The following is a 23,619-nucleotide window of genomic DNA, read 5'->3' as shown; positions in this document are numbered from 1 at the left end:
ACCCATTCATTATGGTCATTACATTTATGTTACAGTTTTATCTTTGGTTCACTGCAGCTGTGGTTTACGTGATAAAAAGCCATGAATTGACTGCCCTTGTCTTGAAAATATACAGACATGAATGCTTGTTGTGGCATCCTACACACCATTACCAGATGTTATAGCCTATATTTTTTCATTGTCTGTATATTTGGAGATGTTAAGGAGGTCTGTATGAGATCTATGCCCTCTCATTACAAAATAATTTGTGGGGCTGTGACACTAACAAAATAATAGGCATCAGTGATGAAATCCCTTATCAGTTATGTTTGTGTGTACCAAAAAAACCATTTATCTCAACATGTGCCTAACAGTAGAGCACCACAAGTTTCAGGGCACATGCACTATTCATCAGTTTAAGTTGTATGTCTTATACAGAAAATTTATGCATTACCACCTGCATGTGCTTATATGGTGAGTGACATCTCCTTTGGTCAGATCAGTGGCTGAAAAGGAGAACAGTCTTGTCAAAGAATATCTGACTCCAAAGGAATCTATCAAATTCTGTCTTACGATTGTAGCATAACTTGAAGTTCCAGAGCTCAATAAAAAGAGTTGTCGTAGGGGTATATTCTCCCCTATCCCTGGAGATAGGGGAGAAAGAATACTTCCCATGCATTCCTCACGTGTCTTAGAAGGCGACTAAAGGGGACGGGAGTGGGGGGCCAGAAACCCTCCCCTCCTTTTATTTTAATTTTCTAAAAGGGGAAACAGAAGAAGGAGTCACATGGGGAGTGCTCATCCTCCTCGAAGGCTCAGATTGGGGTGTCTAAATGTGCGTGGATGTAACCAAGATGAGAAAAAAAAGAGATAGGTAGTATGTTTGAGGAAAGGAACCTGGATGTTTTGGCTCTGAGTGAAATGAAGCTCAAGGGTAAAGGGGAAGAGTGCTTTGGGAATGTCTTGGGAGTAAAGTCAGGGGTTAGTGAGCGGACAAGAGCAAGGGAAGGAGTAGCACTACTCCTGAAACAGGAGTTGTGGGAGTATGTGATAGAGTGTAAGAAAGTAAATTCTAGATTCATATGGGTAAAACTGAAAGTTGATGGAGAGAGATGGGTGATTATTGGTGCATATGCACCTGGGCATGAGAAGAAAGATCATGAGAGGCAAGTGTTTTGGGAGCAGCTGAATGAGTGTGTTAGTGGTTTTGATGCACAAGACCAGGTTATAGTGATGTTTAAAAAGCGAGATATACATAAGTATACGTATGTAAGTAGGAGAGATGGCCAGAGAGCATTATTGGATTACGTGTTAATTGATAGGCGTGCGAAAGAGAGACTTTTGGATGTTAATGTGTTGAGAGGTGCAACTGGAGGGATGTCTGATCATTATCTTGTGGAGGCGAAGGTGAAGGTTTGTAGGGGTTTTCAGAAAAGAAGAGAGAATGTTGGGGTGAAGAGAGTGGTGAGAGTAAGTGAGCTTGGGAAGGAGACTTGTGTGAGGAAGTACCAGGAGAGACTGAGTACAGAATGGAAAAAGGTGAGAACAAAGGAGTTAAGGGGAGTGGGGGAGGAATGGGATGTATTTAGGGAAGCAGTGATGGCTTGCGCAAAAGATGCTTGTGGCATGAGAAGCGTGGGAGGTGGGTTGATTAGAAAGGGTAGTGAGTGGTGCGATGAAGAAGTAAGATTATTAGTGAAAGAGAAGAGAGAGGCATTTGGATGATTTTTGCAGGGAAAAAATGCAAATGAGTGGGAGATGTATAAAAGAAAGAGGCAGGAGGTCAAGAGGTGAAAAAGAAGGCAAATGAGAGTTGGGGTGAGAGAGTATCGTTAAATTTTAGGGAGAATAAAAAGATGTTTTGGAAGGAGGTAAATAAAGTGCGTAAGACAAGGGAGCAAATGGGAACTTCAGTAAAGGGGGCTAATGGGGAGGTGATAACAAGTAGTGGTGATGTGAGAAGGAGAGAGTATTTTGAAGGTTTGTTGAATGTGTTTGATGATAGAGTGGCAGATATAGGGTGTTTTGGTCGAGGTGGTGTGCAAAGTGAGAGGGTTGGGGAAAATGATTTGGTAAACAGAGAAGAGGTAGTAAAAGCTTTGCGAAAGATGAAAGCCGGTAAGGCAGCAGGTTTGGATGGTATTGCAGTGGAATTTATTAAAAAAGGGGTGACTGTATTGTTGACTGGTTGGTAAGGTTATTTAATGTATGTATGATTCATGGTGAGGTGCCTGAGGATTGGCGGAATGCTTGCATAGTGCCATTGTACAAAGGCAAAGGGGATAAGAGCGAGTGCTTAAATTACAGAGGTATAAGTTTGTTGAGTATTCCTGGTAAATTATATGGGAGGGTATTGATTGAGAGGGTGAAGGCATGTACAGAGCATCAGATTGGGGAAGAGCAGTGTGGTTTCAGAAGTGGTAGAGGATGTGTGGATCAGGTGTTTGCTTTGAAGAATGTATGCGAGAAATACTTAGAAAAGCAAATGGATTTGTATGTAGCATTTATGGATCTGGAGAAGGCATATGATAGAGATGCTCTGTGGAAGGTATTAAGAATATATGGTGTGGGAGGCAAGTTGTTAGAAGCAGTGAAAAGTTTTTATCGAGGATGCAAGGCACGTGTACGTGTAGGAAGAGAGGAAAGTGATTGGTTCTCAGTGAATGTAGGTTTGCAGCAGGGGTGTTTAATGGCTCCATGGTTGTTTAATTTGTTTATGGATGGGGTTGTTAGGGAGGTGAATGCAAGTGTTTTGGAAAGAGGGGCAAGTATGCAGTCTGTTGTGGATGAGAGAGCTTGGGAAGTGAGTCAGTTGTTGTTTGCTGATGATACAGCGCTGGTGGCTGATTCATGTGAGAAACTGCAGAAGCTGGTGACTGAGTTTGGTAAAGTGTGTGAAAGAAGAAAGTTAAGAGTAAATGTGAATAAGAGCAAGGTTATTAGGTACAGTAGGGTTGAGGGTCAAGTCAATTGGGAGGTAAGTTTGAATGGAGAAAAACTGGAGGAAGTAAAGTGTTTTAGATATCTGGGAATGGATCTGGCAGCGGATGGAACCATGGAAGCAGAAGTGAATCATAGGGTGGGGGATGGGGCGAAAATTCTGGGAGCCTTGAAGAATGTTTGGAAGTCGAGAATATTATCTTGGAAAGCAAAAATGGGTATGTTTGAAGGAATAGTGGTTCCAACAATGTTGTATGGTTGCGAGGCATGGGCTATGGATAGAGTTGTGCGCAGGAGGGTGGATGTGCTGGAAATGAGATGTTTGAGGACAGTATGTGGTGTGAGATGGTTTGATCGAGTAAGTAATGCAAGGGTAAGAGAGATGTGTGGAAATAAAAAGAGTGTGGTTGAGAGAGCAGAAGAGGGTGTTTTGAAATGGTTTGGTCACATGGAGAGAATGAGTGAGGAAAGATTGACAAAGAGGATATATGTGTCAGAGGTGGAGGGAATGAGGAGAAGTGGGAGACCAAATTGGAGGTGGAAAGATGGAGTGAAAAAGATTTTGAGTGATTGGGGCCTGAACATGCAGGAGGGTGAAAGGCGGGCAAGGAATAGAGTGAATTGGAACGATGTGGTATACCGGGGTCGATGTGCTGTCAATGGATTGAACCAGGGCATGTGAAGCGTCTGGGGTAAACCATGCAAAGTGTGTGGGGCCTGGATGTGGAAAGGGAGCTGTGGTTTCGGTGCATTATTACATGACAGCTAGAGACTGAGTGTGAACGAATGGGGCCTTTGTTGTCTTTTCCTAGCGCTACCTTGCACACATGAGGGGGAGGGGGTTGTTATTCCATGTGTGGCGGGGTGGTGATGGGAGACAGTATGAATTATGTACATGTGTATATATGTATATGTCTCTGTGTATATATATGTGTACATTGAGATGTATAGGTATGTATATTTGCATGTGTGGACGTGTATGTATATACATGTGTATGTGGGTGGGTTGGGCCATTCTTTCGTCTGTTTTCTTGTGCTACCTCGCTAGCGTGGAAGACAACGACAAAGCAAAATAATGTTCTAGTTACCACAGTTGTCAAAAACTTGTGGAGCTTATTCTTTGAAAAAATATATGAGAATCTCCTGCTCACAGAGTGTACATTGGATATTAAAGCTATTACAGTGAAAGGGTTAACACTTGATTTCCAGTGGAATTTATGTAAGCAGTACAGGATAATTGTGGAAATGATAATGTTGCAAATGTCAGTACTGATAGAGACAGTCTGGGACAAAATTATTTTGTGCCATGCAGAGGGGTTGTTTTGCACATGCACAAAAGTATGAATAAGGTATTTACAATAGAGAAAGAAACTTAACTTTGATGCATGATGGAACAGGAATATAAAGGAATTTTGCATATTAGCTTTGGATTCAATAAAAAGAGAAAGACCAAGAATCAAAGGGATAGAAATCATGGGAACAGAAGTTTAAGGGGGAGATAAATTAATCAACTACCAAGTATAACACAAATTGCTGGAATGTTGGACATGCTCATAAATTGCATAAACAAATGGAACAGTAGAATGGATAAGCAGTTGCAACCTGTTGGCACAAGTTTACTGCAAAACTAGATGTGGTCATAAATAGAATGTAGTTTTAAGTAATGAGTAGATGTTAAGAGAAACTGGGGACATGAAACAGATTTAAGAGACTGCCCAAAAATTCTGAATAGGAAGAGAGGACAAACTTAAGAGGGGGAAAACTATTGGTGAAGTAATTTGAGAGGGATTGGTTGGGGGAGAAAAACCTGTTGAGGTGAGTGGAAAGGGTTGAGATAATTGTTTACAAAGATAACACTACATTGTAGAAATTGGCATATGTCATCAGATATATTTTTACTTTTCAGAAAGTAACAAATCTGATCATCTTCTTGGTCATTTCAGTATATGGAGAGGTACACTGCAGTTAAGAAGAAGATGTTTTAGGCCAGTGTTTATTTGTTTTCACCAGTTTCTTGAAGGCCAGCTTACAACTGTTTTCGAGAAGCCACCAATTCTTGAGTAAAGTTTGGAAACAGACACAAAGAAGAGAGAATTGTCCCCCACTGTTTTAGTATCCATGTTCTTTGTCAGTCTGCATTTTGAAAACGCAACTGTATTCTTCAAACCAATTTGTCTGATGCAAATTTTTCAGAATACCAGTCCAAGACCATATCTGGCCCATTCTGTTCTGTTTGTTCCCTATTCTTGTCTGCTATAGTACTGCTTTCTATTCAGTTGCTATAAAGGTCATACAGTAGTAGAATTTTTCTGGCTTACGAAACATGTGATAGTATTGTTTAATTGTAATTACTCATGGTTTTAAGTTTTACATTTAAGGATCATTTACTTCACTGTAAATAAAGAAAATTCTTATCCATCTCATTGAAAATGAAGATTTACATCAGTCCTTACTAATTTGGTTTTATAAGAAAACTTACACTACTGTTCTTGTAGAAGAAATAAGCCAGAAGTGAAATTCTTAATACTTCAGAGCAGTACCAAACTATCACTCAGTGGATGTTTCTAGATGTTAGAAGGCATATATAAAGTTGGGATTATTAGTTTTCTAATGTGACAAGGAAATTGATCTATTCTTCTACCAGTTAGTTTTTCAAATATTTAAAATCTGCACCTTTTAAGCCTCATTTTGTCTCACACTACTGGAACATATTATTTTTGTAGGTGAAGAGAATTGGCTTAGTCTAGGGCCTTAACATGTCAGAGTAACCTATTTTGTTAATACTAGGGTGAAATTACTTCTCTATCCCTATTTGTTTTACATATCTAAAACAGATCTTTAGGGTTGCATGAAGAACCATTGCCTGTGTAGTGGTGCATCCCTAGCAATATTTTACTGGAGTAGTTAGAAGTTTGTTTTTCATGGACTTAGATGCATTTAAGGTAGAAACTTCCCCATACGAATGAGGCAGTGAAAATTTTAGTTTAGACCTTGGGTATTACATTACTATGTAAAAGGTTATGCAGCTTACAAATGACAAATTTCTGCTGCATGGTGTTTCTTACTTAAGTTATGCTCATTAAGACATTTATGATATTTGAAACAAATTTTGTACATGTGTGATTTAATAGTGGTCTCCTTAGCGGTATAAAGTGGAATGTGTGCTTAGTGAAGGAAAAAATCTAATCATGGAAAAGAATCCTTAAAAAAATTCAAATAAACTGTGTAAGTAAACTTTTTTAAATTATGTTAGTAACATTTGACATTGAATTAATTATTATTAGAATCATGGAGAAGACTAAAGGAAATCTGGGCTGTGCATAACTTTTTTGGAAGGATTTCTAAAGTATGAATTTCAAAGAATAACTCTGTAAATAATGGGAAAATGACTGCATTGGACTTGTAGGAGCTTCCCATCTTGATTCCATGTCTTTATATTACCTATGCTCATTCTCAGGTTTTCTCTTCCAAATTAAGGACTGCATATTTAGGTGATCCTCGCAGCATATTCTATAAACTGACATGTAACTAACATTCATAAAATTTTCATTTTCAGAGATATTAGGCTTTGCATTTTTACATCCATTACAGTGTTTATGAATGTCATTAGTTTGATCAAGACATAGTGATCAGGCAGCATAGTTTTTTTAGCGATGAAGTATAATAGAATATGTATATATTTATTATTATACTTAATCGCTGTTTCTCGCGTCAGCGAGGTTGCGCTAGGAAACATGACAAAGAATGACCCATCCACTCATATACACATATATATACATAAATACCTGTACACATATCAACATATACACATGTACATATTCATATATGATTGCCTTCATCCATTCCTGGCGCTACCCCAAGCCCACAGGAAACAGCATCGTTACCCCCTGCTTCACCGAGGTAGTGCAAGGAAAAAGAGAGAAAAAGGTCACATTCGTTCACAGTCAGTCTCAAGCTGTCATGTGTAATTTTGTCTTGATAAGTCCAAGGATAAAGAAAATATCATATTTACACAAGTTTTATTGTGGATATATTTTGGCCTTCATTTGTATGCCTTTTTTAGCCTCTCAGTTAGGTTGTCTTTTAATAAGACTCAGTGATGCCTATAGAAAGTTCTTGTTTAGTCCTCTCTCTGTAAATAGGTTTTGATGTCTCTTATTATGCAGCAGGGTTTCCTGTGTAAATCTCCACCCAAGTGCTCAGTTATAGCTCATCTCATTCTTTCATATTTGTTTGCCACGCTTCTAGTACACACATTCTCATTCTGCTCTAAAACAACTCTTGAATTGTCCTATCACTTTTCCATTTATTTCATGCATTTATACTCTTTTCCATCTCTTCATTGATCATATTGGCTTCACTTACTATAATATATATGTTCTATCTCCTATTCTATCGATATTTCCACTTCCCTACTAGACTTGCAGCATTTTATGAGGAATTCGTTTTCTTGAGACCAACAAATCGCTGACATACATTTGTGTTAGCTACAATGACACCTGTATCTTGTATAATATACTCCAGTAAATGACTACTATTCTTAATAGTTTGATGTTTTTCTGACTGTTTACTCATCCTATATGGTAAACAGACTTTTGACTTCAGAACAAATTAGAGTCATTGTCTTTTGCACAGAAAAATGAAAAATAAAGGTTTGTGATATATGGGAAATAAATTTCAATATCTCAAATCTGGTAAAAGATACATCCTAATGATGGTTAATCATCCTGTTTCCTCAATCCTGGGAAAATACTGTTTAAAAATCTCCAAACATTACTCTGTATTGAAGATTCCATGATCTTAAATATCAGAGACCCATAGGCAATGCTTGAATGTTTAAGCAACTTTGTCTGTGCAGTTTTGGCTACCATATCGATCAAGTACACACATTTTGATAAAATGAAGGTGGAAAATACACTTTCTTTAAAACTATAAATGAAAATGACATGAAACATAGACAAAGAAAGACAAGCATCTTAGTAGGAGATTTGTGTGTCACCTTTCAGAACACAGGACTTATAACTGTCATTGAAGAGGATGTAAATATGTTGTTCAGTGAAAGAAAGGCCCAGGTTGAGACAGAATTTGTTCAGATTAGATTTGTAAGTGAAAATATTATGAAGATACCAGTGTCAGAAATTCATGGGATGTGGACTATATGGTGAATATGCTAAGGCTATCCCTCTAGAGAATAAATGGAAAAATGTACTGTAGTTTGATAAAGATTCCATAAGAATCAATGAGGACCTATTCACTTTGTGCACATACAGTGTGCATTTTTTTACTGCAGGATGCATTTTAATTTCCACTATGAATTAAAAAGATTGGTAGATTATCTGCAGAATAAGACATGAGACCAGTTACTGACTCTTGTTCTCAGGTCAGTGTGTGGATAACCTTAAAAGCTGTGCAAGTTATTAATTCACAAGTTGCCATATTTATTGCATGGTTTTAGTTGACAGTTGTGGCTGCTATAACGATAGCTTTTTTTTCATGTTTTTGAATGATGATTCACTTGTTGAAAGGTAGCTTACATGTTTCTTTGTTTCTCTCTAAACTCCCCCTTGTTTTTTTTCCCTCCTTACATTGAACAAGACACTGGACAAACACAGTTTACTGACCATGAAAGCAATGGGTAACAGAGTAGCAAGGCTACCCAGGAGTATTAGGCATCCTTGACATCTGCCAGTAGGGGTTCAGATCAGCAAAATTAATTCTCAGAGAAGGTACTTGTCCATATGTATTTAATCAACCCCATGCGAAGGGGAAGAAGGTTAATGTTTATAGATTTAGACAAATAGAAAAAGTATACTTGTTGAGCCAGCATACATATAATTAACAAAAAATCAGCTATTTTTCATGTAAAGCAAACGACTGATGGCTGTTTCACATGTGATTAGCCAAACTAAAATGAAAATTAATCTGGCAAATGTTGGTAGTCATAACTTAGAAGGTGACAGAGATATTTTTTTAATTTTCCAAAAGAAGAAACAGAGAAGGGAGCCAAGTGAGGATATCCCCTCCAAGGCTCAGTCCTCTGTTCTTAATGCTACCTCTAATGCGGGAAATGGCAAATATGTATGAAAAAAGAATGTTTAGAATATGTTTTAATTGTAGATATTTGTATGCTTTACAAATGGCCAAGCTCTTGACAAAGTGAACAAGGCAGTGTATTGATCAGTGTCTGGCACCTTGTACAGAGTAAATTATACACTACAGTGCCAGAAGACCAAGTGAATGATACAGTATCATGTCAACATCAGAAAAAATGCAGGTACTTAGTGATTTTTTCACAACTTCTTAAGGATGTGATGATGGTTTGTATGTGTAAGCATAAAGATAGAACACTAAAGTGACAACACTTAGTGAGGTTGAGCTAATGGCACTGATGAGATAGAAGGGAACAGCTGAGAGATTTAACAAAAGTGCTGGAATACAAAAGAGTAAAATCTGAAAGAACCTCCCTTAGAATGATTGCTTCGTTGATATATTGTTATCTGTCTATTATCATCAACTTAGTTCTGAAATATCTAGTATAGATTAAATGCATACAGACATGTTTTACTGGGAATTTATTTTGCAGAACGGAGACAACTAATTCCTGACCATGAGTGTTGGCAAAAAGATCTCTTGTCAACCTAGTATTTCTAATAATGAAAAGCTGCTTAACACTTACTTCATACCTTTTAGAAACTTGTTCAGTGTCACCTTGTCTCCCTTCTTTTTTATTTCTTTAAACATGTTAATTTCATGGGCCTCCTCCTACAGTCTTTGTTGACTTCTTCAGAATCTTTTCCAGCAAATCAATGTCTTCCATCAAGTTGGATGACTTAACTGATACTGCATAATACTGACTGGAGTTAATATAAAATGATACTTTGTTGAGCATCTCCATATCTATAAGGCAGTTTTGATGAAGACAGTTGATATATGCGCCTCCTTAAAAACCCTCCAAAAGTGATGTTTTGGGAACAGGCTTGGTAATTTATTAACCAGCTGGATGGTAGACATAATTAGGACTCCTTTCACTTTGCTCCATTTTTATTGTATTACAATTACTTTGTGTTGATCTTCATTAGCAGTACACCTAATTACAGCTGCAGCCTGTTTAGGTCACCTCGAAAGTTTCTACAATTCACACATCTCTCATGATTTAGCATCATGCACAAACATACTCAATTATGACTTAAATTCTCTAGGCAAGTCTTGTACACAGACCAGGAATAGCATAAGCAGCAAGACCAAGCTTTGTGAACCCTTAGTGGTCACTCTTACCCACTATAAAAAAGCATCTCGAACATGCATTTTTTGTTCTTTCATTTGGATAAATTTCACTCCAGTGAAGGAGACTGTTGACATGGGACAATATTATAGATTTTCTGGCTATCCAAAAATATAGTCCATGCACTAATCCCTTTGGTCTAGTGCTTGTACTATCATAAAGAAAATGACTTTTTGTGGATGTTCTCTTCCATCAACCCATACTCTCTCTGACTAAAAAGTATTTGCTCTGCAAATATGTATCCTTTTCTTCCTACTCATCTTTAAATTTTTATAAATCAGTTTTCAAAGGTCACACAACCTTTACAGTTTTCTTATCTTCACTCTACTCCTGGAGTGATGCCTTTTCCACTAATTTCTTGAACAATTTGAGTGGTTGCACTTTGTCGTTGCACTCTGTCAGATTATTAAGTGAAGATTTCATCAGGGGCATGTGCCTTAGCTATCCAGATAAAGACCTTTCAGTATCCTTATACCTTACCAAAGAAACTTGACATTTTTCCATACTCGCTTCTCCTTCCTATCTCTTTAGACTGGATTTAGCTCCTCACATATATTTCTATTCTGCTTCTATGACCCTTCCATTTAAGAACCTTAAAGCATATTTTTTTTTGTTCCTTGCGATCTGCACCTAATAAACTTATGAAACTGCTTTGGATTTTCTTTTGCCTTTTCCACAATGCCTCTTTTACTGCACTCCTTTTCCAAAATGCCTCATTTTACTATACTCATTATTTGCACTTATTAAAACTTGCCTGACTGTTGTACAATCTATATCTCTTCCAGAAATGATCTCTATTGTCTTTGGCTTTCTAATTACTGTTTTGAACCACAGCTCTCTCTTATCTGATGTCCTCTTCCTCCCACTGACACCCATTCACCCACTCTGTCTCCATAAATTTTATAGAACCTCTAACAGCACTGTACCAAACTAATACTATGGAGATCCTTTCAACAGCATGGAGGGGGTTTTCTACACCTGTGGAATCTAATTTCTTTTATTTTCTGTACAACTGCAAAAATTTTCTAAGTGTCTGAACTGACTGTCCTTTCATCTACAACTCTATAACTAGTAGAAATTGCAGATTGCAAGATTAATGAAGAGTGATTCTTTTGAAGTGAATGTTTATTTTATATGTCACACATTTGCTATTAATGTAAGCTATAAAACTTTACATTCTATAAGAAATCTTTCACGAGTGAATTACTTTTTGTCAAGAATTTCTTTTTCGCAATAAGGATAAATATTACCAGGAATGTACAATGCACTTATTCAACTGTAAACTGGTTAACTGTAAGTTCTTTTAATCTCACAGAGCACTGTAAAAACCAGATGATTTAAATTCACAAAGATCAGAATGAAGGATGGACTCCTTGGGAGTATGTAATTCTGTGAAGGGAGTGTATTCCGATGATATAACCTACCTAATAATCTTGCTCTTATTCACATTTACTCTTAGCTTTCTTCTTTCACACACTTTACCAAACTCAGTCACCAGCTTCTGTAGTTTCTCACCTGAATCAGCCACCAACGCTATATCATCAGCGAACAACAACTGACTCACTTTCCAAGCTCTTTCGTCCACAACAGACTGCATACTTGCCCCTTTCCAAAACTCTTGCATTTACCTCCCTAACAACCCCATCCATAAACAAATTAAACAACCATGGAGACATCACGCACCCCTGCTGCAAACCAACATTCACTGAGAACTAACCACTTTCCTCTCTTCCTACACATACACATGCCTTACATCCTCGATAGAAACTTTTCACTGCTTCTAACAACTTGCCTCCCACACCATATATTCTTAATACCTTCCACAGAGCATCTCTATCAACTCTATCATATGCCTTCTCCAGATCCATAAATGCTACATATATATTCCTACGAGTCCACAGGGAAAATGAAACATAAGTTCTCAAGTTTTGGAGAGAGGGGCAAGTATGCAGCCTGTTGTCAATTGAAGTAATATGCCCACAAACTTTGTTGTGGCTTCCAGGTCAGCACTACGCTTTTCATTGCACACTATTTACTATTAGCACCATCCTGGTGGCAGATTCAAAATGTGCTGGACCATGGGAGTTGCCAGACTGCAGAGCGCCGGATTAGAGAGGTACAACCTGTATATGTATGTATGTATGTTATATAAAGCAGGGGATAGTAATGCTGTTTTCCTGTGGGGCAGGGTAGTGACAGGAATAGATGAAAGCAAGCATGAATATGTACATGTGTATGTAATGTCTACGTACGTGCATGTATATGTGGGTATGTGGGCATTTATGTACGTATATATGTGTGTATAAGAGTGGGTGGGCCATTCTTCGTCTGTTTCCTGGTGCTACCTTGCTGACGTGGGAAACAGTGATTATGTATAATGTAATAAGAATATATATCTTTCTTTCTTTCTTTCATACTATTCGCCATTTCCCGCAACAGCGAGGTAGCGTTAAGAACAGAGGACTGGGGCTTTGAGGGAATAACCTCACCTGGCCCCCTTCTCTGTTCCTTCTTTTGGAAAATTGAAAAAAAAAAAAAAACGAGAGGGGAGGATTTCCAGCCCCCCGCTTCCTTCCCTTTTAGTCACCTTCTATGAGACGCAGGGAATACGTGGGAAGTATTCTTTCTCCTCTATCCCCAGGGATAAAGAATATATATATATATATATATATATATATATATATATATATATATATATATATATATAATGCGGGAAATGGCGAATAGTTTGAAAGAAAAAAGAAAGAATATATATATATATATTTTTCATATGTATATATATGTATGTGTGTGTGTGTGTGTATGTGCGTATGTGTGTGTATGTGTGTGTGTGTGTGTGTGTATATATATATGTATATTATCCCTGGGGATAGGGGTGAAAGAATACTTCCCACGTATTCCTCGCGTGTCGTAGAAAGCGACTAGAGGGGACGGGAGCGGGGGGCCGGAAATCCTCCCCTCCTTGTATTAACTTTCTAAAATGGGAAACAGAAGAAGGAGTCACGCGGGGAGTGCTCATCCTCCTCGAAGGCTCAGAGTGGGGTGCCTAAATGTGTGTGGATGTAACCAAGATGTGAAAAAAGGAGAGATAGGTAGTATGTTTGAGGAAAGGAACCTGGATGTTTTGGCTCTGAGTGAAACGAAGCTCAAGGGTAAAGGGGAAGAGTGGTTTGGAAATGTCTGGGGAGTGAAGTCAGGGGTTAGTGAGAGGACAAGAGCAAGGGAAGGAGTAGCAATACTCCTGAAACAGGAGTTGTGGGAGTATGTGATAGAATGTAAGAAAGTAAATTCTCGATTAATATGGGTAAAATTGAAAGTTGATGGAGAGAGGTGGGTGATTATTGGTGCATATGCACCTGGGCATGAGAAGAAAGATCATGAGAGGCAAGTGTTTTGGGAGCAGCTAAATGAGTGTGTTAGCGGTTTTGATGCACGAGACCGGGTTATAGTGATGGGTGATTTGAATGCAAAGGTGAGTAATGTGGCAGTTGAGGGAATAATTGGTATGCATGGGGTGTTCAGTGTTGTAAATGGAAATGGTGAAGAGCTTGTAGATTTATGTGCTGAAAAAGGACTGATGATTGGGAATACCTGGTTTAAAAAGCGAGATATACATAAGTATACTTATGTAAGTAGGAGAGATGGCCAGAGAGCGTTATTGGATTACGTGTTAATTGACAGGCGTGCGAAAGAGAGACTTTTGGATGTCAATGTGCTGAGAGGTGCAACTGGAGGGATGTCTGATCATTATCTTGTGGAGGCTAAGGTGAAGATTAGTATGGGTTTTCAGAAAAGAAGAGTGAATGTTGGGGTGAAGAAGGTGGTGAGAGTAAGTGAGCTTGGGAAGGAGACCTGTGTGAGGAAGTATCAGGAGAGACTGTGTACAGAATGGAAAAAGGTGAGAACAATGGAAGTAAGGGGAGTGGGGGAGGAATGGGATGTATTTAGGGAATCAGTGATGGATTGCGCAAAAGATGCTTGTGGCATGAGAAGAGTGGGAGGTGGGCTGCTTAGAAAGGGTAGTGAGTGGTGGGATGAAGAAGTAAGAGTATTAGTGAAAGAGAAGAGAGAGGCATTTGGACGATTTTTGCAGGGAAAAAATGCAATTGAGTGGGAGAAGTATAAAAGAAAGAGACAGGAGGTCAAGAGAAAGGTGCGAGAGGTGAAAAAAAGGGCAAATGAGAGTTGGGGTGAGAGACTATCAGTAAATTTTAGGGAGAATAAAAAGATGTTCTGGAGGGAGGTAAATAGGGTGCGTAAGACAAGGGAGCAAATGGGAACTTCAGTGAAGGGCGTAAATGGGGAGGTGATAACAAGTAGTGGTGATGTGAGAAGGAGATGGAATGAGTATTTTGAAGGTTTGTTGAATGTGTCTGATGACAGAGTGGCAGATATAGGGTGTTTGGGTCGAGGTGGTGTGCAAAGTGAGAGGGTTAGGGAAAATGATTTGGTAGACATAGAAGAGGTAGTAAAAGCTTTGCGGAAGATGAAAGCCGGCAAGGCAGCAGGTTTGGATGGTATTGCAGTGGAATTTATTAAAAAAGGGGGTGACTGTGTTGTTGACTGGTTGGTAAGGTTATTTAATGTATGTATGACTCATGGTGAGGTGCCTGAGGATTGGCGGAATGCGTGCATAGTGCCATTGTACAAAGGCAAAGGGGATAAGAGTGAGTGCTCAAATTACAGAGGTATAAGTTTGTTGAGTATTCCTGGTAAATTATATGGGAGGGTATTGATTGAGAGGGTGAAGGCATGTACAGAGCATCAGATTGGGGAAGAGCAGTGTGGTTTCAGAAGTGGTAGAGGATGTGTGGATCAGGTGTTTGCTTTGAAGAATGTATGTGAGAAATACTTAGAAAAGCAAATGGATTTGTATGTAGCATTTATGGATCTGGAGAAGGCATATGATAGAGTTGATAGAGATGCTCTGTGGAAGGTATTAAGAATATATGGTGTGGGAGGCAAGTTGTTAGAAGCAGTGAAAGGTTTTTATCGAGGATGTAAGGCATGTGTACGTGTAGGAAGAGAGGAAAGTGATTGGTTCTCAGTGAATGTAGGTTTGCGGCAGGGGTGTGTGATGTCTCCATGGTTGTTTAATTTGTTTATGGATGGGGTTGTAAGGGAGGTAAATGCAAGAGTCTTGGAAAGAGGGGCAAGTATGAAGTCTGTTGGGGATGAGAGAGCTTGGGAAGTGAGTCAGTTGTTGTTCGCTGATGATACAGCGCTGGTGGCGGATTCATGTGAGAAACTGCAGAAGCTGGTGACGGAGTTTGGTAAAGTGTGTGGAAGAAGAAAGTTAAGAGTAAATGTGAATAAGAGCAAGGTTATTAGGTACAGTAGGGTTGAGGGTCAAGTCAATTGGGAGGTGAGTTTGAATGGAGAAAAACTGGAGGAAGTGAAGTGTTTTAGATATCTGGGAGTGGATCTGTCAGCGGATGGAACCATGGAAGCGGAAGTGGATCATAGGGTGGGGGAGGGGGCGAAAATTTTGGGAGCCTTGAAAAATGTGTGGAAGTCGAGAACATTATCCCGGAAAGCAAAAATGGGTATGTTTGAAGGAATAGTGGTTCCAACAATGTTGTATGGTTGCGAGGCGTGGGCTATGGATAGAGTTGTTCGCAGGAGGATGGATGTGCTGGAAATGAGATGTTTGAGGACAATGTGTGGTGTGAGGTGGTTTGATCGAGTAAGTAACGTAAGGGTAAGAGAGATGTGTGGAAATAAAAAGAGCGTGGTTGAGAGAGCAGAAGAGGGTGTTTTGAAATGGTTTGGGCACATGGAGAGAATGAGTGAGGAAAGATTGACCAAGAGGATATATGTGTCGGAGGTGGAGGGAACGAGGAGAAGAGGGAGACCAAATTGGAGGTGGAAAGATGGAGTGAAAAGGATTTTGTGTGATCGGGGCCTGAACATGCAGGAGGGTGAAAGGAGGGCAAGGAATAGAGTGAATTGGATCGATGTGGTATACCGGGGTTGACATGCTGTCAGTGGATTGAATCAGGGCAGGTGAAGCGTCTGGGGTAAACCATGGAAAGTTGTATGGGGCCTGGATGTGGAAAAGGAGCTGTGGTTTCGGGCATTATTGCATGACAGCTAGAGACCGAGTGTGAACGAATGGGGCCTTTGTTGTCTTTTCCTAGCGCTACCTCGCACACATGAGGGGGGAGGGGGATGGTATTCCATGTGTGGCGAGGTGGCGATGGGAATGTATAAAGGCTGACAGTGCGAATTGTGTGCATGGGTATATATGTATGTGTCGTGTGTATATATATGTGTACATTGAGACGTATAGGTATGTATATTTGCGTGTGTGGACGTGTATGTATATACATGTGTATGGGGATGGGTTGGGTCACTTCTTTCATCTGTTTCCTTGCGCTACCTCGCAAACGTGGGAGACAGCGACAAAGCAAAATAAATATATATATATATATATATATATATATATATATATATATATATATATATATATATATATATATATATATAATTTATATTATATTTTGCTTTGTCGCTGTCTCCCGCGTTTGCGAGGTAGCGCAAGGAAACAGACGAAAGAAATGGCCCAACCCACCCCTATACACATGTATATACTGACTCACTTCCCAAGATCTCTCATTCACAACAGACTTCATACTTGCCCCTCTTTCCAAAACTCTTGGATTCACCTCCCTAACAACCCCATTCATAAACAAATTAAACAACCATGTAGACATCACACACCCCTGCTGCAAACCTACATTCACTGAGAACCAATCACTTTCCTCTCTTCCTACACGTACACATGCCTTACATCCTCGATAAAAACTTTTCACTGCTTCTAACAACTTGCCTCCCACACCATATATTCTTAATACCTTCCACAGAGCTTCTCTATCAACTCTATCATATGCCTTCTCCAGATCCATAAATGCTACATACAAATCCATTTGCTTTTCTAAGTATTTCTCACATACATTCTTCAAAGCAAACACCTGCTCCACACATCCTCTACCACTTCTGAAACCACACTGCTCTTCCCCAATCTGATGCTCTGTACATGCCTTCACCCTCTCAATCAATACCCTCCCATATAATTTACCAGGAATACTCAACAAACTTATACCTCTGTAATTTGCGCACTCACTCTTATCCCCTTTGCCTTTGTACAATGGCACTATGCACGCATTCCGCCAATCCTCAGGCACCTCACCATGAATCATACATACATTAAATAACCTTACCAACCAGTCAACAATACAGTCACCCCCTTTTTTAATAAATTCCACTGCAATACCATCCAAACCTGCTGCCTTGCTGGCTTTCATCTTCCGCAAAGCTTTTACTACTTCTTCTCTGTTTACCAAATCATTTTCCCTAACCCTCTCACTCTGCACACCACCTCGACCAATATATATATATATATTTATTATTTTATTTATTTTGCTTTATCGCTGTCTCCCGCGTTAGCGAGGTAGCGCAAGGAAACAGACGAAAGAATGGCCCAACCCGCCCACATACACATGTATATACATACATGTCCACACACGCACAATATACCTACCTATACATCTCAATGTACACATATATATACACACACAGACATATACATATATACACATGTACATAATTCATACTGTCTGCCTTTATTTGTTCCCATCGCCACCTCGCCACACATGGAATAAGAACCCCCTCCCCCCTCATGTGTGTGAGGTAGCGCTAGGAAAAACACCAAAGGTCCCATTCATTCACACTCAGTCTCTAGCTGTCATGTAATAATGCACCGAAACCACAGCTCCCTTTCCACATCCAGGCCCCACACACTTTGCATGGTTTACCCCAGACACTTCACATGCCCTGGTTCAATCCATTGACAGCACGTCGACCCCGGTATACCACATCGTTCCAATTCACTCTATTCCTTGCACGCCTTTCACCCTCCTGCATGTTCAGGCCCCGATCACTCAAAATCTTTTTCACTCCATCTTTCCACCTCCAATTTGGTCTCCCACTCCTCCTCGTTCCCTCCACCTCCGACACATATATCCTCTTGGTCAATCTTTCCCCACTCATTCTCTCCATGTGACCAAACCATTTCAAAACACCCTCTTCTGCTCTCACAACCACACTCTTTTTATTTCCACACATCTCTCTCACCCTTACATTACTTACTCGATCAAACCACCTCACACCACATATTGTCCTCAAGCATCTCATTTCCAGCACATCCACCCTCCTGCGCACAACTCTATCCATAGCCCACGCCTCGCAACCATACAACATTGTTGGAACCACTATTCCTTCAAACATACCCATTTTTGCTTTCCGAGATAATGTTCTCGACTTCCATACATTCTTCAAGGCTCCCAGAATTTTTGCCCCCTCCCTCACCCTATGATTCACTTCCGCTTCCATGGTTCCATCCGCTGCCAGATCCACTCCCAGATATCTAAAACAATTCACTTCCTCCAGCTTTTCTCCATTCAAACTTACCTCCCAATTGACTTGACCCTCAACCCTACTGTACCTAATAACCTTGCTCTTATTCACACTTACTCTTACCTTTCTTCTTACACACACTTTACCAAACTCAGTCACCAGCTTCTGCAGTTTCTTACATGAATCAGCCACCAGCTCTGTATCATCAGTGAACAACAACTGACTCACTTCCCAAGCTCTCTCATCCACAACAGACTTCATACTTGCCCCTCTTTTCAAAACTCTTGCATTCACCTCCCTAACAACCCCATCCATAAACAAATTAAACAACCATGGAGACATCACACACCCCTGCCGCAAACCTACATTCACCGAGAACCAATCACTTTCCTCTCTTCCTACATGTACACATGCCTTACATCCTCGATAAAAACTTTTCACTGCTTCTAACAACTTGCCTCCCACACCATATATTCTTAATACCTTCCACAGAGCATCTCTGTCAACTCTGTCATATGCCTTCTCCAGATCCATAAATGCTACATACAAATCCATTTGTTTTTCTAAGTATTTCTCGCATACATTCTTCAAAGCAAACACCTGATCCACACATCCTCTACCACTTTTGAAACCACACTGCTCTTCCCCAATCTGATGCTCTGTACATGCCTTCACCCTCTCAATCAATACCCTCCCATATAATTTACCAGGAATACTCAACAAACTTATACCTCTGTAATTTGCGCACTCACTCTTATCCCCTTTGCCTTTGTACAATGGCACTATGCAAGCATTCCGCCAATCCTCAGGCACCTCACCATGAATCATACATACATTAAATAACCTTACCAACCAGTCAACAATACAGTCACCCCCTTTTTTTTTTTAATAAATTCCACTGCATTGCCATCCAAACCTGCTGCTTTGCCGGCTTTCATCTTCCGTAAAGCTTTTACTACCTCTTCTCTATTTACCAAATCATTTTCCCTAACCCTCTCACTTTGCACACCACCTCGACCAAGACACCCCACATCTGCCACTCTATCATCAAACACATTCAACAAACCTTCAAAATACTCACTCCATCTCCTTCTCATATCACCACTACTTGTTATCACCTCCCCATTAGCCCCCTTCACTGAAGTTCCCATTTGCTCCCTTGTCTTACGCACTTTATTTACCTCCTTCCAAAACATTTTTTTTTTTTTTTTTTTTTTTTATACTTTGTCGCTGTCTCCCGCGTTTGCGAGGTAGCGCAAGGAAACAGACGAAAGAAATGGCCCAACCCCCCCCCATACACATGTATATACATACGTCCACACACGCAAATATACATACCTACACAGTTTTCCATGGTTTACCCCAGACGCTTCACATGCCTTGATTCAATCCACTGACAGCACGTCAACCCCGGTATACCACATCGCTCCAATTCACTCTATTCCTTGCCCTCCTTTCACCCTCCTGCATGTTCAGGCCCCGATCACACAAAATCTTTTTCACTCCATCTTTCCACCTCCAATTTGGTCTCCCTCTTCTCCTTGCTCCCTCCACCTCCGACACATATATATGCTCTTGGTCAATCTTTCCTCACTCATCCTCTCCATGTGCCCAAACCACTTCAAAACACCCTCTTCTGCTCTCTCAACCTCGCTCTTTTTATTTCCACACATCTCTCTTACCCTTACGTTACTCACTCGATCAAACCACCTCACACCACACCACACCACAAAACATATATATATATATATGCAAGAGGACTCAGTGGTGCATGTAATCTGGTATATGCAAAAAACCACAGGAAAACGAAACATTTTATGTTCCCAAGTGCATTTCTGTGTAATGATCACATCATCAGGGGAGATACAAGAATGAGAAGGAAGACGTACAACAGTCAGTTGACATATAAGGAAGAGATGTAGCTAAGATGCCAGTGGTGCACAAGTGTCACAGGATGGTGGTGTTCGGGTCTGGCATCATGCCCATCATAAACTTTTATGACAGGCATGATGCCACCCCCTGTCAGCAAGGAAGAACCAGGAAACAGACAAAAAAGGCCACATTCACTCACACTCATTCTCTAGCTGTCATGTGTAATACACCAAAACCACAGCGTTCTATCCACATCCAGGTGTTATTGGGGTAAGTGCTTTGATAAGACTGTACTCTCCATACAAAGTAATCCAAACACCAACAGACTATTGGGTCCTTTTGAGGCTGCTTTCAGTAATAAATGTCAGAAACTCACAGATTAATGTGGTAAAAGAAGAAAGGCATACAGATATTATTTAAGACAAAACTGCAAATTTTTCATGTAACTAAGTAGGCACAAATAATGTTAGTTGTGGACAAACTGAAATAATTATCAAGTGTATATCTGTTTAAATATATACATGGTACTGCTGTCAACCACTGTATTTGGTAAATCATTCCATATGTGAACAATCCACCTGAAGAAAAAGTACTTGGCCTCATTTGAGGTAAAAGTCTACCAACGAGTTTGTACTATTATCACGAGCATAATCAGAATATTCAAACCTAAAGTAGCTGCTAAGGTCATGATCATTGAAGCCCCTGATTATTCTGAATGTCTGTATTTGATCATCTCTCAACCTTCCCTTTTTTTTTTTTTTTTTAAATCATCAGAATTGTTTCCAAGTCCAGAAATAATCTTAGTTGCAGGAAGCTCTCTCTTTTTTCAAGTATGGTGACCAAAGCTGACCATAGTATTCAAGAAAAGGGCACACCAATGTATTATATACACTAAATGCAAAAGCCCCACCTATGAATCTAGAAATATTGTTCACTTTTTTTACTGCTTGTACTGTGCTTAATTGACTTTATCTCAACAGAGATTATTACGCCAAAGTCTTTCCTATTATACCTTTTCTAGCTCAACACAATTCATCTGATCTGTAAATCAGTGCACTTATCGTTATCATAAGTCATTTGCCTTCAAGTCCAGTCCATCAATTTCAGTCAGTTTGAAGCTGCAGACATTATTTTCAGTTAATCTATTTCCAACTTGAGTATCATGTGTGAACTTCAAAACTTACAATGATACCCATATTACTATCATTAATATATATGAGAAAGAGAACCTGTCACACGATTGATCCCTGTGGAACACATGTAATTACATCTAACCATTCTGAGGCTTGACAATTAGTCACTATTCTTTGTTTACAACTGCCGACCAATTTCCAAACCAAAGTACATCCCTCTCCATACAATGTGACAACTTTGCTCATAACCTGTGATGTGTAGCTTTATCAAATATACTTTTTTAAGATTACAGCAGATGAAATAAAATACTTTACTTTCATCATACATGTTGATTATGTAATAAAAAAAAATCAAATTTGTAAGACAAGTGATTTTGTCGAAAGCCATCCTGGGAATCATTTAATAAGTGGTGGTCTTATGTTTACAGTTTTGTCCCAAATTCATTGTTTCCGTAAGTTTTCCAACAGACATCAAGCCACTTGGACAATAATTTGCAGGCAGTGATATAACCTTTTTTGAAAATTGGTGTTTCAATAGCAAACGTCTACTCCTCTGGAGCTTTACCCATAGCATTTATGAAGAAAAGCAATCAATTATCTTATTTTTCATCTCTTTTATTGTCCTCAGATAAAACTTATTTGAGCCTGCTGTTTTATTAGTACTCTCCAGCTTTTATGCCATCATGTTGCAAAATTGCTCCCCCCCAAAAAAAGAAAAAGCTTAGGAACTGGATTCGGGACACAAAATTGTCTCTTTTGTTGGAAATTACATGAAAAAAAAAGCCATTGTCTTTCATGATTATAGGATCATGTGGCTGGATAAAGACTCTTTTGCTTCTAACACATCTATGAAACAATGAATTTCTTTTGATATTTTCGGCAAAATTTGCTTCCTAATGCTTACTCTCAGTGATGTCCAAGTCCCTTAGTTTCTCAACACAAATTAACATAATTCACGGTGTAACCCCATGTAGTAGAAGTTTGGTAACACACTGTGTGCATGTGGATTTGTGTGTTTAAGAGAAAGGGTAGGAGTTAACAGTAAGACAGGAAAATCTTTGATCAAGGATTTGCTTCAGTGGAGGAATTTATGAAGATATGACAGTCCTCTGTTCTTAACGCTACCTCGCCAACGCGGGAAATGGCGAATAGTTTGAAAGAAAAAGAAAAGATGACAGCTAGATAGTGGATGTGGCCTTTCTTCTTCTGTTCCTAGCATTATCTCACTAATGCAGGAAACAGTAATCAAATATGAAAGAAAGAAATGAAGCAATAGCAGTGTTTGGGGATTTTGCACATCACCCTGCTGCATAATGGGATATCAACATAGAAAAAAAGATAAAAGTAATTTTCCATTCAAAATCGATGCCAAAATTTAATGACAGTAGATACAAGAAAATGTTTGCTTCTAATCTGAAGAAATCTTTGTAATAATATTTACTAATGGAATTTCTAAACATGCAATCCTAGTATTGTAGCTGGATTCTTGAGAACACAAGGTACAGCAAATCTCGTGTAATTGTGTCAATCATTCATATCAGTTACTGCTACCTTCCCTAATTTTTATTCACTTTACACTGTCAGGCTATTGTTGAAAACATAACTACATTTTTCATATATATTTATTAGCTTTGCTGTGAGGAGCACAAGAACTTAGTTAATGTAATGTGATGATGAGGAAGAGGTGCTGCTAGTTCCCTTACTAGCATGATCTTGGATAATAGAGAGCATCTCTAATGCTAATACTATTCTTTGTGTAACAAAGTTATGCATCTCTGACCAGTGCTGTGTAATAATCATTTGTGTAAAGTTATGGGATTATTTTGGTTTGTGTTAAAATAAGCTTTCTTTCCTCACTGCTCTCTTAAATTATGTTCAACGGTCTTAATACCTGTGGTAAACATGGCAAATGTTGTAAAATGTTACAGTTCTGCTTCATGTCTTAGTGATTTTCACTAGTCATGTTACTCTACAATGTAATGATTTGTAGTTGTA

General features: G+C 39.2%; 2 protein-coding genes across 2 annotated transcripts in view; one reads left to right on the top strand and one right to left on the bottom strand.

The window, feature by feature from the left end:
* LOC139756820 (leucine-rich repeat-containing protein 57-like) overlaps positions 1–10,853 on the top strand; it is a 46,815-nt gene extending 35,962 nt beyond the window's left edge. The window contains exon 6 of the mRNA XM_071676637.1: positions 4,863–10,853. Coding sequence (XP_071532738.1) covers positions 4,863–4,904 — 42 coding nt within the window. The 3' untranslated portion in view covers positions 4,905–10,853. The remainder of the gene's footprint in view (positions 1–4,862) is intronic.
* Positions 1–23,619, bottom strand: part of LOC139756821 (F-box only protein 21-like) — a 150,379-nt gene that overhangs the window by 114,755 nt on the left and 12,005 nt on the right. The gene's annotated exons all lie outside the window — the stretch shown is intronic.

Source organism: Panulirus ornatus, chromosome 23, assembly GCF_036320965.1.
Source record: "Panulirus ornatus isolate Po-2019 chromosome 23, ASM3632096v1, whole genome shotgun sequence".
NCBI classification, from domain to species: domain Eukaryota; kingdom Metazoa; phylum Arthropoda; class Malacostraca; order Decapoda; family Palinuridae; genus Panulirus; species Panulirus ornatus.
The sequence above is the reverse complement of the archived record's forward strand: the minus strand, read 5'-3'. Positions and strand labels throughout refer to the sequence as shown.